This window comes from Ochotona princeps, chromosome 4 (assembly GCF_030435755.1).
Source record: "Ochotona princeps isolate mOchPri1 chromosome 4, mOchPri1.hap1, whole genome shotgun sequence".
In the NCBI taxonomy this organism is placed as follows: Eukaryota; Metazoa; Chordata; class Mammalia; order Lagomorpha; family Ochotonidae; genus Ochotona; species Ochotona princeps.
The window spans coordinates 12,957,376-12,976,508 of NC_080835.1; the positions used below are offsets into that span (position 1 = coordinate 12,957,376).

The window sequence follows — 19,133 nt, forward strand, 5'->3', positions numbered from 1 at the left end:
TGTGACACCAACATCCCATATGGGCAGTGGTTTGTGTCCCAGTTACTTCACTTCAGTTCATTCTCTGATCGTGTGTGTGTGTCTTGTGAAAGCAAGGGAAGATGGCTCAGATTCCTGGGACCTTGAGCTTGTGTGGTGGGCCTGGAGAAAGCTCCTGCCTCTTGGCTTTGGGTCAGCTCAGTTACGGGAAGTAGTGGCCTTTTGGGGAATGTGCCAGTAGATGGAAAATCTCTCTCTCTCTTTTTGTTTCTCCTCTCTATAGTTCTGCCTTTCAAATAAAAATAGATCCCAAAATAAAGAAGGAACAAAAATAAACAAATGATTTTTTTTTAAGATTTATTATTATTGGAAAGCCAGATATACAGAGAGGAGGAGAGACAGAGAGGAAGATCCTCCATCCGATGTTTCACTCCCCAAGTGAGCCGCAACGGGCCGGTGCTATGCCGATCCGAAGCTGGGAACCAGGAACCTCTTCCAGGTCTCAAACGCGGGTGCAGGGTCCCAAAGCCCTGGACTGTCCTCAACTGCTTTCCCAGGCCACAAGCAGGGAGCTGGATGGGAAGTGGAGCTGCCGGGACCAGAACCGGCGCCCATATGGGATCCCGGGGCTTTCGAGGCGAGGACTTTAGCCGCTAGGCCACGCCGCCGGGCCCAACAAATGATTTTTAATATAATCAGATTTGTTGAGTTTCACATAAATTGGGGTCTGTGTGAATCGGTGTATTAATGAACTCACAGAACTTATCGCTGACATCATAACAATAAATACTAGTGTTTTTCTGTTCTTGTTCTGTGAGACATTGTTACCTAATGAAGAACCGCTGATTTCTTTATTGGATGCAGTGCAGCCCTACACTCTCAGCTGTTCACCACTGTCCTAGGTAATGTAACTGTTTCTCTGAGTGGTCCCTAGGTGTTTAACAATTAGTCCCCAAGGAATAAGTCACAGATACAATCCTATGCCTTAACAACAGATATGTCATACAGGCAGGGTACTTAGGACAAAATACAATATTTAATTCTTTCTACCTAACTTTAAAGGAAATATTAGACCTAATTAGTAAGACAGATATGCAGGCAATAAGTATTCATTATTTCCAGTTCATCAGTGTCTCTGTGCTATATTTAGTAATACTGATTTGTCTAGTCCAGGAACATGTGACATATTTCCATTTATTTGATTCATTTTCAGTTTTATTCAATGATGTCTTGTGATTATCAGGTTTGAAATCAACTCAAATGTCCATCAATGAATGATTGGATAAAAAATCATACATACTTACACACACACATAATATGTATACTACAGAAGAGTATTGAACCTCAAGAAAGAAAGAAATGTAATTTGCAACAAAATGGATGCGACTGGAAATTGCTGTTCTTAGTGAAATAAGCTAGTCTCAAAAAGCAAACTACTGTTAAGTTCTCCCTGATCAGTGGTAACTAGTTTGCAGAATACAAAGAAATGCAATCTATATGAACAAGGTTAACATTTTGATATCTGATTATCATTACTTACAATTTTGTTTTTTTAATATGTATTTATTTATATTGGGAAGGCAGATATACAGAAAGCAGAGGAGATAGGGAGTTCTTCCCAAATGACTGCAATGACCAGCTCTGTGTCAAACCAAAGCCAAGAGCTGGAGCTGTCTCTGGGTCTCCCACACAGGTGCAAGGTGCCAATGCTTCAGGCCGTCCTCCACTATTTCCCCAGACCACAACCAGGGAGCTGGAAGGGAAGTGGAGCAGCTGGGATTAGGATCTGCACCGATATGGGATTCAGGGCATGCAAAGCAAGAACTTTAGTAACTAGGCTACTGTGCCGGACCCCATTCTTTGCTTCTTTCCTTTTTTTTTTTAACTTAAGATTTATTTATTTATATTGCAAAGTCAAATATACAGAGAGGAGAGAGACATAGAGAAAGATCTTCCATCTGCTGGTTCACTCCCCAAATGGCTGCAACAGCCAGAGCTGAACCAACCCAAAGCCATGGGGCAGGAATTACCTCCAGGTCTCCCATCTGGGTGCAGGGTCTCAAGGCTTTGGGCTATCCTTGACTGCTTTCCCAGGCCACAAGCAGGGAGCTGGGTGGGAAGTGGAGTTGTCGGATTAGAATCTGCACCCTTATGAGATCTCAGTGCATTCAAGGTGAGGACGTTAGCCACTAGACCACCACACTGGGTCCTGTTTCCAAAAATTTTATTGAAGTATTTTCCCAATTAATTTTTTGAAACCAGCTTTCACATCCTTATTCCGCAAACTAGATCAAGGGATACAACATAGGGATGATAATAGTGTAGAACACAGAGGCCCACTTGTCTTGATCCAGAGAGTAAGTTGATGTTGGCCTCAAGTACATAAACCTGACCGTGCCGTAGAAGAGGGTTACCCCAGTAAGGTGAGACCCACAGGTGGAGAAAGCCTTCATGCGTCCTTCAGCAGAGCGCATTCTGATAATCGCGATGAGGATGAAGGCATAGGAGATGAAGATGATGAGGATGGTGCTGATTCAATGAAGCCACACAGACTGAAGAGCAATATTTCGCTGATGTGGGTATCTGAACGTGAGAGAGCCAAGAGAGCCAAAAAAAAGGTTGGTGATATTGGAACCACAGTAATTCAGGCTGAAGGTAAGAGAAGTGTGTACCGCTAAGCTCACTAGACCTGCCAAGTAAGAGCCCAGCATGAGAATCAAACAGACTTGTTTGGACATGAGGGTACTGTAGTGGAGGGGTTGACAGATGGGCACAAAGCGATCATAGGCCATAGCAGCCAAGCCATAGCACTCAGCATCTACAAAACCTACAAAGAAAGCAAACTGGGTGGCACAGCTGGAGAAGATCACCTTGTGCTTTGTCAGAAGGTCAGGCAGCATTCTGGGGGCAATGGCCGAGGAGTAGTCCAGGTCGACAAAGGAGAGATTGTGGAGGAAAAAATACATGGGTGTGTGTAGCTGAGTGTCTGTCAGGATGAGGATGATCATGCCAATGTTCCCCACCACAATGATCAGATGATGAAGAAGACCACAAAAAAGATAATTTGCAGCTTAGGATCCTGCGTGATGCCTGTAAAGATAAACTCAGTCACCATGGTTTGGTTTTCATTATCCATTGTTGACTGTGTCTCTGGATTTGGTCCACTGTTGAGTATAGTAAATTTCTTGTCACTGGAGAGATGTGAAATTATACATACAACATCTATAATTCTACAAGAGAAGCTTTGTTTGACTCTGTGACCAATGTCAACATGACTTTGGCTGAGGTGGTGTGGTACACCCTCTCAAAGTGCTGCTCTGGATAAGATGGTAGCTTATGGGCTATGAAGAATCTGCATCTTCAATATTCTTTGTACTCTGAGGTCATTTAATTCATGGTGTCAGATATTGAACCTGACCTGGACTAATAGCTGTCTTATTCTTCAGTAAATAATTGGAGATTTGAGAGCATCTTCTTTCTAAAACAAAGTAAATGTAAATGCCCATGAGGAATCATTTATTCTCACTCCAGGTGTGTATTGAGATGAAAATGAGTGGTCCAAGAATCTAAAAACAATGGAAATCACACACACACACACACACACACACACACACACACACACAAAGCAAAATATTGAAATTGTGATAAAAATATAGGAAATAACAGTGGGTGTAATACACATATTTTTAAAAAATTGGGATTTACAGACTGCTTACTATATGCTAAAATACTACTTCCCATGTATTGTATTTTTATATACTCAACTATGAGATGTAAATGCTATTATTGTACCCATTGTGTATTTCAAAACAAAAAACAAAACCAGAGATAAGTTAATAGCCAGGAAGCAGCAGTGCTGGAATTACCTGACTTTAAAAATGAATGTCACTTTATTATCTTATCTGCATGTACATTTTGTTGGCACTTGAAACTACTTTTGTGCCTCTCTGTCTCCTGTGGTGTCCTTTGTGCTTGGAAACAGACGTGCTCTCTTTGCTTCTCTGACCTTTGGAAGCCCTCAGGAGTAAGTTATGAAGTGTAAAGTGAGTGCTAAATTAATTTTGATTTGAATTAATTAGTATAAAGTCCTTCATGGAGGGGAGGGCCTCAGTGGCCCACGAAAGCATGCGCTTGTGAAGCCTGTTCTGTTTGATGAAATGGTATCTACTCAGTTGCAGAATGAGGAGAGTAGCAGGCAAAACTGAACTTAAACAAGATAAATGCAAGGTCAGTTACACTCAAGTTGAGTGCATCATGTAAACCTAAAGAGAGAAGATAGACTGTGTCTCCTTCCATCAGCTTACATCTCAGGAAAGAAAACAAAGCAGAATGGTATTTCTAAGGGGTCAGATATTCAGAATAAATCCTACTGAATTTACATGCAGCTCAATTAGTGGTGGTAAAGAAAGGGCTATAATAAAACCATACATTATCTCAAGTTTGTGATTGAACTGTAATACTGCAATAAGGTGAAGGAATCCACCACGGGGGGGGGGGGGGGGGAAGAACAGGGAGGGGTTGGGGGAATCCCAGAGCCTATGAAACTGTGTTCTAAAATGAAATGTAATTAATAAAAAAGAAAATGAATTATAAATAAACACAGGCAACAAACAGTCAAAAAAAATAAAGCTCTATTAAATGTTTTATGTTCTATCCAACTTGTTTTAAAATGTGGTAAATGTGTACACTTTTTCATATACTAGATCAGTTAGGAGGAAGACAACGGAAAGTCAAGCCTGCAAGAAGTTACTTGGAAAACATTTTCCTGTGCAAAAAATTATGCATATAAGATATATTTAAAGTATCTTTGAAATACATGGAATTGATTCTCTTCATGTTGCTAAATAGATTTTAAAAATATTAACATGTACCAAAGCAATATATGAGTAGTAAATAAATTCATGAAATGTTCTCAAATATTCATACATTGGAAATATAAATTAAAACTGGAGTAAATATTGATAATGTAAAAGTAAAAGCAAAGGACCATGCCAAGTGTTGACAAAGAAGTGGAATGATTGGAATTTTCACTGTAGACCTAAATGTAAAATAATAAACCATTTAAAAAGACACTTAGGTAGCTCCTTACTGAATCAAAAATATACGTATGAACTCCATGTTCTAGTTATTTAAAAAATGGAAGATAAGCTAAATAATTATTCCTAGGTGACATTACAAATAAATTGTGGCATGTTTATGTAATATAGCAACATTAATGATAAGAAACAAGCTATTGATATATGAACTATGGTAGGTATAATAGAGGAGAAACACAAGCAACAATGTTATGACTTTTGTGATTCCACTTACAAAAATCTATAAAAATACAAAATAACCAGTAGTGACAGGAAATATATCAATGTTGTCTTTAAGATTGTGTGTGAAGATGATTAGAAGGGAGGGAATACCAGGAAGAAGATGGAAATGTATGGGGCTGATGAGGATTCCTTTGAGATATTTTTTATGACTTTAATGTTTTGATTAACTCATAATATGTGAACACATCATAGGGTATAATACTATATATATATATATATATATATACATATATATATATGTATGTATACAAAATATGTATCACCCGAGGCATTCCCATCTCCTTATCTTTTCTTTTTATTAGGAGCATTCCAGCTCCTCTCTCACAGTTTATCATATGATAGTATAATATGTTCCTGTGGGCTATGGCAGTTTGTTTTCTAAAGTGATACGATGTTTTTATGGGACTACACATTAAGTTAAATATGCAAAATGCTATGCTTAAATATACTGTTCATTACATGTTAATTATATCTTAATATATTTACTGGAGACTTTTATTTATACAAAAGAGACAACTGTCACAATGGAGATTTAGAAGCACAGTCATTCGTTCAGCTCTCCCCTTCCTCCTGCCTAAGCTCTTCAAGCACTACCTCCTTCTTTCCTTGCCTCCATTCCTCCATCCCTTCCTCCTTCCTTCCTTCCTTCCTTCCTTCCTTCCTTCCTTCTTCTTTCCTTCCTTCCTTCCTTCCTTCCCTCCTTCCTTCCTCCTTCCTTCCTTCCTTCCCTCCTTCCTTCCTTCCTTCCTTCCTTCTTCCTTCCTTCCTTCCTTCCTTCCTTCCTTCCTTCCTTCCTTCCTTCCCTCCTTCCTGTCTTCTTATTTTCAATTTCACAATGGCACACTTTCAGAAATCAGTCTCTAAACTGCAGAGGAGGTAGCAGATTTCCATATGTTCACAAGCATGAAACGCTTTGTGAGAGCACAGACCCATGTTAGAAGTCCCATTCACTGCTGGCCTTGTGGCCAGCATACACGTGCCCAACTCACATTTATGAAGACATAACCGAAAATCAAACTCATGACCTGCACCTCTTTTTAAATGGCATGATTTGGGTGTTAAGAAGAGTCATGCCTAAAGGATCAGTGAGCAGTGAGCAAACACTACACCTGGATAGGTCATACCTTTCATTTTGTCCCAGGTCGCTCTAGCCTACCTCTGAGTGGGAGGTTGAATGTGTTCTCTTCTCTGCAAGGCTTATGAGCAAAGTTTCTGGGGAGACAGCCTATTGTTCTCGTTAATTTCTTCTGAGTTGCATGCTCATCCTACGCTTGTTCCTGTGTGGAGGAAGTATGTATGTTTCTGACTCACAGTTTCCCAGAAAAAATACGGTGAAATGGTTTAAATCTTTCTGAATTCATCAGAGACTCGAAAATCTGATGAGATGTCTTCCCCAAAGACATTTTCATTTTCTCTTCCTTCACTCTTAATAGTGAAAGAAAACACAGGGGAGTTTTACCAACATGTGTGATTGAATATGTAATGATGAGCATGGTGTTCCCCAATATTCTTGCAAAGCTGTAATTTTTGTGAATGGGTGAGAAAGGGCTTTTAAAGGACGATAATAGTTTTCAAATTCGATGGAACAATATTGAACTGTTGCTGTAAGGTTAAATAAACAAGTGAACATTTTTTTCAAGTGTTTTTATTTGAAAGGCAGATTTTACGTAGAGAAAAGGAGCAACAGAAAAATAGGTCTATTCTCTACTGGTTCATTGCCCAAATGGCATCAGTAGACAGAGTTGAGCCAATCTGAAGCCAGGAGCCAGGGGCTTCCGGGTCTCCCACATGGGTGCAGGGGCTCAAGGACTTGAATCGTCCTCTGCTGCTTTCCTAGGCCATAAGCAGGGAGTGAGTCTGAACTGGAGCAGCCAGGACTCAAACTGGCGAAGCAGTGCGCAAGCAGGATGCTGGTACCACAGGCAGTGGATTGGCATACCAAGCCATAGCACTGGCCGCCAACAGTTATTTCTAGCTAAAAACTGAAAGAAAGGGACTCCTTGATGTCATTTGAATGATTTCTGAGATAACTATGGTGAAGAAAAATTGATGTATTATTGTGATCTTTAATTTGTACAATTTAATATGTACAAAAGAATTCAAAAGTATGCAAATACCAGTAATCACATCACCACGGTGAAGTGAATAGACACATCAAACACCACCCAGGATTTCCATAGGTCCCTTTCTTTCAGGAGAAAGGAAAAATGTCATAGTTAACATTATGTATCACTGTACTGCATGGCATTGTACTTACCATATTTAACAAGCTATGTTTTTATTATTCACAAAAAAGTGTACACGTTAAATACACACAAGTATACATGTAAAAAGTACAATTCTCAGTGTGGATCAATACAGCTAACACTCTTGAATATTTTTCGTATAAGTCATATAAAGCATATTTTTATGACTTTAATAATTTTCCAAATTTAATTTCCAGTTCAGTTTATTGATTGGAAGATTATTTTTATAGGATCACTTTTTCCAATTACCAAAAAGAAAGAAAGAAATAGGCATATTGCAGTCACAATGCAGACAAATAGAACCTGTAGTTCAGATTGAGAATATGCATTAAAATTTGTGGTAAAAGGAGGATAATCCATGAAGAAGCATGGACAAGTACTAAAAATGTGAGGAGAAATTTCTATATGACTGTGACAGTAATTGTCAATTTTTTGGCTTCGAATCTTGACTTTTAATAACCCTGCTGATGGCATCAGCCAGAATATTGGGATGTACGTTAGAGGTAACATGTTCTCAGATATTTGATATCTGGCAGCAATCTATGGTCTTTGTGAGAAAAGATTCTTTTTCTGTCCCTGATGTGAGGTGGTGGAGACACACGTGGAAAAAAGTTGTCTGTTCAAATGAGGACATAAAACCAATGTCAGGAAGGGCTGATGTGCTTGGAAAACACGGAACTGAGTACTTTCATGGTAAGAACAAAATAGGAAATGTGATTGAGCAGTCAGCTTGGAGTCTGGGACTTGGAATGTTACCTAAGCTGCTCATACTACAGTTACATCCAGTAGGGTCAAATAACTCAGTCTGTTCAATGTCTCCTTCCTTTCACACCTCAAATTCACCACGTTTTGAAAAAATAAAAATAAAAAAAATTCAGATTACTCCACTTGTGGAATACCTGTGAAGCATGAGTGCACAGGAAAAGTCAGACTCAAAGAAGTAACAGAGATGAATCCTGAGCTTTCCTTCTTACTTCTAAGATTTAGGAGGGATCTGCGTGATCAGACCGTGTATGTTTGCTTCACTGGCTTTCTGGCTTCTTTCCACAGCAGTGCCTGCGTCACCATTGATGTTCTACATCTGGAAGATCAGGAGGGAGGCATTGTTCTGTGACTCCTGGTGTTTAAACAGTTCTGTCATGTTGGAGACCAAGGAAACTGCAAGTTCTGGAGTAAAATCTGAGAACTAATTGAGAAACTAACCCAACTAAAAATGGGCAAAATTTAGGAATAGCTTCCTCCCACACGAAATAAACAGCCACTGCACACAAATGAGCAGATAAATCAGATGAATGTAAAGTCACAGTTGAGTAGCATTACCTCCAGTGCCTAGCACTATACTAAAAAGCATTAAAAGCACATTATAGAGCAAATATGGATGAAGATGCGGAGAAAAATCAGACCTTCAATGTCCACAGTTTACAATTTGCTGTAAAAAAGACAAAGCACGTATATTTTGCACCTGGACTTGGAACTCCAATTTCAAGTACTCATCTGTTATGTGACACTAGGCAAATTCCATGCTTTATATGTTAAGTGTATTCTGAAGATGAAAATATCATTTATCTCATGTGTGAGTTATACAATGTTTTAAAGCCATTGTTTAATCCATACTTATCTAGCTAATTCAAGGGAATGTTCACACATGACAATGATACATTTGTTTTCACATAGGAAGTAGTATGATTTTATTTGAATAAATCTAATGTCAAAATATTTTATTGTTTTAATTACTGACTAATTATAATTATTGACTTATGTAATTATTGGCTTATTATGTGAGTGAGAACTTCAGGATGATTTCCACAGAATTAAACATATAGTTTACATATTTTTGTTCTTTTCTTTGGGTTGTCCTTGGTATTTTTCTCAATGGGGATTCTGTATGGCCGCCTAGATAATCAACACTTGTTTCAAGCATATGTCTTAAAATCTCTCAGAAGATTTGGGCATAATGAGGTGAATGAATTACATCCCAAATCCTTGGGGAGCATCACACACACACACACACACACACACACACACACACACAAAGGTGTGGGAGGGAGTTATAAATTCTGCCTAGTTGGAAAGGAATTAAGTACATTAAAAATCTGGTTCTTTAATAGGGTGAGCGGAAAAGAATCATCAATGATTTGGATGTTCACCTAAAAGTGAGTAATTTCTAATTACTTCTGCTTCCTGACTAGAGATGCTGTTACAGTCACTAAAAGATGATGCTATCAAATAATGCATAAAAAATTACTATCTTCTTTATAAAATGATGTTTCTTGGAATATAGTGGTGTTTTTGGGTGTTAAACTTATGATTTGAACAGATCACTTAGATCTGTTTGAAAAGGGAGAGTTGATAGTGACATGGAAATGCAGAGCAAGTTAGGAAAAAATTGTCCACCCCGTATATTAGAGTCTGTTACCGACAGAATTTCAAGGTGAAATATAAAGGACCCATATACATTTAATTGTCACAGGAACTGTGGATAATGTGTAGCACACACCCCACGTAATCTTTCATAAATAACAAATACTATCTTAGGATGAGTACATCAATCAGTATGTGACAAAAATAGAAAATTTTTATGGGTTTAGAGAAAACTCTAAACTGAAAGCTTTTCCTAAAAGTATTTACAAGGTTGAAAATTTTTTAAAAATTCGTCATCTCCATGTAAGAATGTAGGTATGCACAAAGCAAAATGATATATTCTGAGAGATGTAATAGCTGAAAAGAAAATACAGACTCAATAAACACTAGGATAGTTCTTCAAAAAGCACTGGAAATTTAATTTATAAAGATTATTACTGAAAGTCCAATATTTTTTCCTTAATCCACACTCCTTTTCGTCCACTATAAGAATTCATGATAATGATTTTTTACAGCACTACAAAGTCAAAACGTCATGTGCAAAGGGAGATAGATCAGTTGCTCCAATTGGCGCACAAAGAAATGGTCTTAAACAGCAGAGAGAAGGAGGGCTGGAAAATGACTCACAGAACCAAGTGCTGCCCTCCTCCCTTACAGGACTTGCTGGATCAGAAGAGGAAAATGTTCGCCAACATTGAGTGGGAACCTTGAATCACTGTGTGCTCTCACAGGGTGGCTGTGGGCTGCAGCTGAGCACAAATATAGATTCAAACCTTGTGGTGGACTACTGGAACCATCCAATCACCTCAGAGTAATTCTGCTTTGCATTTTATTTGACTAAGTATTTTGAATTCCAATTACAGTTCCAATTTTAAAATACCTTTGCAGAGTTTTGGGCTTTACTGAAGTTAAACTGAAAATGATAGGAAGGAAATTTGATTGCATTAAACTAATTGAGCTAATTGTTTTTAATTAGAGCAATTCCATTTGATTTTTGGACATAAGTTGTAATCTTATTTTATTTTCTCATGAATAGCAAGGTGCTTTGAATTACAGCAATTGAGAATCACAATGTTATATAAATACCCTTGTAAAATTCCAGTAATGAATTTATATTTAGTAAAAAAGGATACACGTGTTCAAATAAATATTGTGAATGCTTTTATAACTTACTATATCCAGAGTGTTATGTTGGAAAAACAAGTAATATAGAGCAAAAATCCTCAAAGTACCTATGTATTTGTATAAATCATGTGTTGTAGTAGGGATAGATCAAGATCATGTGTGCCTTCAAGTGTATGTTAACTTAGAATTTTCTATCTGGAAAGGGAAATAAAATTGTATTTGCAAGTGGAAAAGAAGGTGGATAGGTATACATAGAATGAAAAAAAAAAAGACGTCAGTGTTCACGAAAAATGAATTGTCCGTGCATTGTATTGTGTATTAGTCTTGCTACTGAAATTGTAGATATAGCTGACACTATATAGTAGGAATTCTTTGATATCATTTCTAATATCATGTTCAGTAATAAAAGCCATTGACAAACCACATAAATCATATGTATGCTGAATATCAAATACGGTGTAGTCAGTTATTCTTCACATAGGTAGACCGTGTTACTAAACCCACTACATACCTGTACCAACAGAAGTACGATAAAACAGATTTTACCAAAATGTTATTACCCTTTTCGATTTAAAAGACTAGGAAAGATACACCACAGAGTGACTGTGTTATAAAGTTCATCCTTATCTTTGGAAGTATAGATGAAGAAGCTTAAAACTTACACTAAAGTTATTATTTTTTCTGCCTCTCTCTGTAAGAATCTCACATTTGTACACACACACACACACACACACACACACACACACACCCCTCCAAAATGGAACTGGAAATCTACTGAAGGAAACAAACAAAGACCATTACGTGCGTGAAATAACATGTAGCCATTCTTAATTAACACCTGTATGATTTCATTATCCATGTAGATGTCCCAAACATCACTATGTTCAGTGTTTAATCTCCATTGTAACAACTCACATATTGCAATAGATCCTTCTCTTGAGGAGGGAAGGTGCTATCATTTCCTCATTTCAACAAACAAACCTAGGAATGATTTTACTCTCCCTTACTATGAAAAGCAAATTTAACTCTAATTATTTTCATTTCTTTCAATGACACTTTAGGAAACCCTAATACAGCCCTCCTGGTTCTTCCCGAAAGACGTAACTGCACTAAATGGGTCAGACAAACCTTACCATACTCACCGAGTTCGTTCTCATGGGAGTCACAAGGCAGCCTGAACTCCAACGCCCTCTCTTTGGTGTCTTCCTCACCATCTATACCATCACAGTGGTGGGTAACCTGGGTATGATTGTTTTGACACAACTGGACCACCGCTTACATACACCAATGTATTTTTTTATTAGGCACCTGGCTTTCATTGATCTTGGAAATTCCACTGTCATTTGTCCCAAAATGTTGGTAAATTTTGTTGTGGATAAAAATACCATTTCCTATAGTGCATGTGCTACACAGATGGCTTTCTTCATTTTCTTCATCGTCAGTGAACTTTTCATCTTGTCCACCATGGCCTACGACCGCTATGTGGCCATCTGTAACCCTCTGCTCTACAAGGTGACCATGTCTCCAAGACTTTGTCACCTGCTGGTGGGCCTTCCATATCTGTACAGTATTTTTCAGGCTCTGATGTTCCCCGTTATGTACTTCATGTCGACATTCTGTGGCTCTAATATCATCAGCCATTTCTACTGTGATGTTGTTCCCTTGTTACCGATGCTCTGCTCATATACACGAGGACTAGAACTGCTGACCATACTATTTTCAGCCTTTAATTTGATCTCCTCCCTTCTGGTCGTCCTTCTGTCTTATACCCTGATCCTATTAGCCATATGTAGAATGCGTTCTGCAGAAGGCAGGAGAAAAGCTTTCTCCACCTGTGGCTCTCACCTGACAGTGGTGGTGGTGTTCTACGGAACCCTACTTTTCATGTATGTGCAGCCCAAATCCACCCACTCCTTTGAAACTGATAAAATGGCTTCTGTGTTTTACACCTTGGTGATCCCCATGCTAAACCCTTTGATTTACAGTTTACGAAACAGAGAAGTTAAAAATGCTTTCCACAGGGTTTTCAGGAATCAGTGCAGAATTTGTATTTAACATGTTACATGTACTGCTTTTCCAACATATAATAAAGACAATGTCATTTGGAAATGTTTGCATAGCTATAAGCCCATAGTTTGTGTCTTTCAGGTAAAGATCATTTATAACAAGCTGAAAAATGGCTACTATGGTAACTCGAGAAGGGTGGAGCTTACCTCCAACCAAACCTGGAACGGATGGCGGAATTCTGGTGCCCGCCTCAGGCAGTGAGACCACCATTGCACCAATGAGGAGCACAGACCCATATCCCCCCACCAGTAAGGGCCGAGGCGACCCCATCTCGGCTTCTGCGTCAAGGAGAGTTTAAAATGTCCCTTCCCCGTCTCTTCCTCACTCTTCTTCCTCTGCAGCCCACTCCTTCATATCTCTTTCTGCTGCTTGGGGAAGGGAAGCCCGTGACCGTGGTTCCCTGAAATAAAGGCCATCTCAATTCTTTTCATATATTCGGCTGAGTTACTCTTTCGTTGGTGGTCGGCGAATCTAGTATTTTGGCCAGTGGCAAATCTAACAGTTTTTTTCCCTTTATATTCAGCCAATTTACCTTCATATTTCTATCTTAAGTAAATGTGGCTTCCATATCTATTTTTGGTGATTCAACATTTTCTTTAGTGATTTTATAGATACCCATATATTTCCCATATAGAACATTTATACACATTTTAATCTCTCCAAAATAAATTCCGTTTGACTTTTTCATTTCCATTTAAAATGTTTCTTAGTGTATAGTCTGAATCCTAAATAACTGTACAAGCAAAGTGAGTGTCTAAGCACTGTGTTTTTTGGTGAAACATTATTGTGCTATTACTTTAACTTGATACTACCAATCTCTGACATTTCATTGAACAGTTTAGTACATCTACATTTTGATAATATTAGATAAAAAAAACCCTTTCATTTGCCTGTTTGTAGTTCTGGATGTGACTTTTTTGTGTTCATCTCTTCATGCATTACATGTTATCTTAAATTTTGCCTGAGCACTCCAGTGTGAAATTCCTTAACTGTAATATATAAAGCTGTTACTTAGAGAGTGCTTATAATAAAATTTCAATGTTATTTTATGAAAATACAAAATCTTACAGAAAATGCATTAATTTTCCATATTTTAGCACTCAAAATTAGTAGTATTTTCATAACTCTGCCTTATATAACTATATGTCATATAAATATCTACCTATTTTTCCATATCTTCCAGGTTGTGTAAACTCAGGACTACTAAGAATTGGAGCTGAACACTGTTGTGGTGTGGATATAGAAAATAATAGGGTGCTTAACAGGGTAAATGACCTCTAAGTATTAGATACCAAGAGTATGTTCCATCCAATAGTGATGATCAAAATGTTTCTAGATGGTGGTAAATACTATTTGCTTAGTGAAATCAGATGAAGGTACCTTGATTTTGTCTGAATGCCCTCTCTTTGTTGACTGAGTATGCAAATTGGGATAGTTTATAAATTCTCACATGTCTGTAACCTCAGTGGTTGATCTTGCTATAAAACTGTTTGGTTTAACGAACTGGTGTTTGCTTATTTACCACACGCAAAAAATAATAATAACATTTATGTAACATTCGTAATGTAGCCTTAATTCTTGGGTAGAAAACTACTTTTATCATAGAATTAATTTGTTTCTCTTACATACATTTGATATTCTCATCTTTGGTTGATGTGATAATGTACCACATTTTTATTGATTATTCTTGTTTGTATCAATTGATGGTCTGTCTTGAAACAGGAAAATTGGAAGAAGCTTGACATCACTATGACCTATTTGCACTGTGAGGGCTCATACATGGGAAATATACTTGTTTTGCCTTGTAGACAAAAAAATATTTCCTGACACTCCATTTTTTTCATGTAATTTTAATTTAATGGTCTTAAAATTTTATTAAAGCTTTCAGAATCTGGTGTATTTTCTTAGTTAATCATCATGAAATAAACTTCCCTGTATAAACAAAAATTGTTTCATCTCAATAAAACTTTAAAGCTCAGTTTATTGCCACATGTGGATATATATTATTGAACTGTTAAGATGATTTCTGAAGTTCATAATTGGAGTTGACAGGCCATAGTAATAACTCACATTAGCCAAAGACAATAGACACTCTTCATGTCTTCATGATTTTAGCCATCGTGACAGACTTTGGGGCATGTTCTAAAAGTTCTGTTTTTCAGATGATAAAATAGAGACTTCGAGGTAGACATGGTTCACAGTGTGTAGGGTTTAGGATCAGGTATCCGGGTTAAGTGAGGTAGTGCCACATTTTGCCCTCTTTACAAGTGTTGTTTCTTGTCTTACTGTGATCCATTCTTCCTCACTGATAACGCTTCAAGATGACAGAGTGCAGCTGTCATTGTGGGAGTTTGCAGGCAAGTGGCTGCTTGTTGGGTGGGCCTTCCATCTGGGGCCTGCTCAAATGCCAGTTGCTCTACTTCTCATCCAGCTTCCTGCCAAGGTGCCTGGGAAAGCAACAGAGAATGACTCTAGAACTTGTGCCTCTGCTTCTACCATGGGAGACCCAGAGGAAGCTTCTGGATCTCGGCTTCAGGCAGGCCCAGCTCCAATGCTTATGGCCATTTGGGAAGTGAACCAAAAGATGGATGATCTCTCTCTTTCTTTCTCTTTCTCTCTCTCTCTTTCATTCTCTTTCCTGCTCTGTCACTCTCCCTTTCTCTCCTTCTCTGTGACTCATTTCTTTCAAATAAATGCAATAAATATCATATGTTGCATATATGCACATATAAATATCTAAAACCTCACAATGGCAAGTACCAGATTAGAAGAAGAATCATGGAGCCTGAATATTTCATATATAGAACGATGCCTCCCATCCAAGTACTAACCAGGCCCGACCCTGCTTAGCTTCTGAGATCAGATGAGATTGGGCGCGTTCAGGGTGGTATGGCCGTAGATGTAGAATGATGCCTATAGTTCCTGATACCTCATTGTTGAATTGATATTAAAAGAGCATAGTATTACTGCCACTACCATAAACATACAAACATATAAACACACACATCACTGTGTGCATTGTGATAATCAGTGCACAATTTATATGTATATCTTATCACACAGTACACCCTGGATGCATGCACATTTTACTTACTTTAATTGTAAATTACAAATATTGGATTACTTAAAAAGTGAATACCTAGAACTGAGTCAAGCACAGAAATTCAAGATCATAGTTTATGAAAAATACAAGAACTCAAATAAATATTAAAGGTAATTTTATTGTGAGTGAATGATTTTAGCCAAAAGGAAGCTATGATAAATATGAATGTCATTATGTGAACATGTATATGAACATATCCCACTCTGGAGGAGAAAGAAGTGGCATTGTAAGTTAGCATGCAGGAATATGCTGAGAAGAAACATGGACACAGTTTCCACATTTAAAAGTGACCTTTAGTTTATCTGAAAGCCAGACTGACAGGCTAAAAACAGAAAGAGACAGACAGACAGCCAGAATACTCCATCCATGGCTTACTTCGGTTTTGGCCAACATGGCCAAAATAGCAAGCACTATGCCAGACTGAAGTTGGGACTTAGAACACCGTTTTTTGTTTGTTTGTTTTTGTTTTTTGTTTGTTTTTTAATTTGCTTTTATTTTTGTTGGAAAATCAGATATACAGAAAACAGGAGAGAAGGAGAGGAAAATCTTCTGTCTACTGATTCATTACACGAGTAGCCACAACAGCTGAAGCTGAGCCGATCTGAAGCCAGGAGCCTGGAGTTTCTTCTGGGTCTCAAATGTACGTACAGGGTTCAAGGTTTTAAGCCATCCTTGACTGCTTTCCCAGGTCACAAGCAGGGAGCTGGATGGGAAGTGGGGCACCTGGGCATGAACCGTTGCCAATATGGGATGCTCGTGCGTGTAAGTCGAGAACTTCAGGCACTAGGCTACAGCACCAGGCCTTAGAGCACCTTCTGATCTCCTACACTGGTGCAGAGACGAGAGTGCTTGGGACAGCAACTCTTGCTTTCCAAAGCACGTTAGCAAAAAGGTGGGTGTCAAGCAGAGCAGCTGAGTCTCAAGCATGGACTCTGGTATGAAGTGCTGGCATCAGAATGAGTAGCTTAACCCATGTGCATCAATGTCACCATAATAACTTATTTTTTTCCACAAATTTATTGAAGTAGCATAGTGTATCATATGATTCTATATGTGTGTGAACCTCAAAAACAGAAACAGTATGTCTAGGACTACAATTCTGAGGATTTGTTAGTGTTACAATCCAGGAAGCATTTTCTTATGATGCAGGTAGTTAAGTGTGATAAGTATAAGCAGGAAGAGCCTTCATTAGCTATTGAAATTGTTCTTTATTTTTATTCAGGTTACAAAATAAAAATGAAATACTGTTTTCCAAGAGTCAAAGTTTTGTTTAGCCCAGTTTCAAGTCTCCTTGTGTAGGTTTTCCCATTTATTTTTCACATATACAAATTAAAGAGCAAAACCTAAGGAAAAATGTTTTAGAGATAAAGCATGATATCATTTAACTGATCTTATTCCCAGGCTTGGCGCACCAGCTAAGTGCCTAAAATCCTCACTTTGCATGCACTGGATGGAGCCAGTTCCTGTCCCAGGTGCTCCACTTCTCATCCAGCTCCCTGTCTGTGTCCTGGGAGAGCAGTAGAGGATGCCCCAAAGCCTTAAGAGCCTGCAATGTGTGGGAGCACCAGAGGAGGCGCCTGGCTCTTGGCTTCAGATCAGTTTAGTTCTGGACACTGTGGCCATTGGTGAGTGAATCAGCTGATGTAAGATCTTTTTCTTCGCATGTATGACTTTCCAATAAAAATAAGTAAATCTTTTTAAAAATAGATCTTACTCCCAATAAGATTTTACTGATCATCTTCCAACAATGCTGGGTTTTCAGCTCAGGATATATTACAGATTAATGGACACTGTATTAACAAGCTGACTTAGAACAATTAATCTACATTTAACAAATGAAAGGACAAGACATTTACACTCATTTAGAAAACAAGGCTGAAGTTCTAATCTCATAGTAACTGTACAATCAGAAAAACTACAGTTTATCTCAACTTGTGGTCCTCTCGGATTTGGAATAATAATGTTTACTTCGTGTATCTGCAATAAATGATCTATATTTAACTAGTATATACTTTCATTTGAATAATAAATTCAAAGAAAATTTCTACATGATAATGTCATTGAAATTTCATGTCTTTCAAACTTTCCCAGTTTTAGAAGGTTAACACCAGTATCAAATTATAGCCTGCTGTTACCACAATATTTGACTTTAAAAGTGAATAAAAAAGTGCCTCTAAGTCACTTATCTCTCCAGGGAATTGTGCGGATCATTTTGTTGGTGTTGTTTTTATCATTTGCTGAATTACCTCTTTCATTTCCACACTGAGGAATATGTGTAGTGTCATTGGGGGCATTTTAAAACGTTTCTCAGATGATTTAAGCACAAGTAACTTAAGTGTTATGTCCTCAGGGAACATTACAAAGAACTGAGAAAACAATAAATTCTCTATATCCAAGGAAAATGTGAGAGTAATTTAAATAAAGTCAATTTCTGATTCTTCATTAAAGGTAAGTACGGGAGGGAAAATTGTGAATTTGGACGATCACTTGGGTAACTTTCCCATTGCAGCTGAATTCTCATGGCAAATACTCCTGACTTCAGTAGGAGTGATTCCTTCAAAAGCTATGATTACTAATACCTAGTTTCTCCGGAGTTACCTGGTATACCCAGGATTGACATTGTTTTAGGGATTTGAATACTTAGAAGTTATTAAGTAGCTATTTGGTTTATGAGTGTCAAATGTGATATTAAACACTGTGAGTGTAAAGTTAGAAAAAGGAATTCACTGATTTTAATTCTTGGAATCTAGTAAAATGAGGATTTCTAGGCATAAAACATGATACTCAATTTGATTGATTTTCAGATAAAACGATGACTCATTTTAGTATTTGTTTTATGCAAACATTTTAAGATATTTGCATGGAAAGTTATCTATAAATTATACACAAGTGTTATTTCACAATGCAACACAGAAAAACAGATTTTTTTTCTTT

General features: G+C 37.8%; 1 protein-coding gene and 1 pseudogene across 1 annotated transcript; one reads left to right on the forward strand and one right to left on the reverse strand.

The window, feature by feature from the left end:
* Nucleotides 1-2,203: 2,203 nt before the first annotated feature.
* LOC101519514 (olfactory receptor 5AR1-like) lies at nucleotides 2,204-3,115 on the reverse strand (annotated as a pseudogene).
* Nucleotides 3,116-12,142: 9,027 nt separating this feature from the next.
* On the forward strand, nucleotides 12,143-13,084 carry LOC101532448 (olfactory receptor 8K5-like). Its single transcript, XM_004585532.2, has one exon. The coding sequence runs from the start codon at nucleotides 12,143-12,145 to the stop codon at nucleotides 13,082-13,084; it is 942 nt and encodes a 313-aa protein (XP_004585589.2).
* Nucleotides 13,085-19,133: the final 6,049 nt, after the last annotated feature.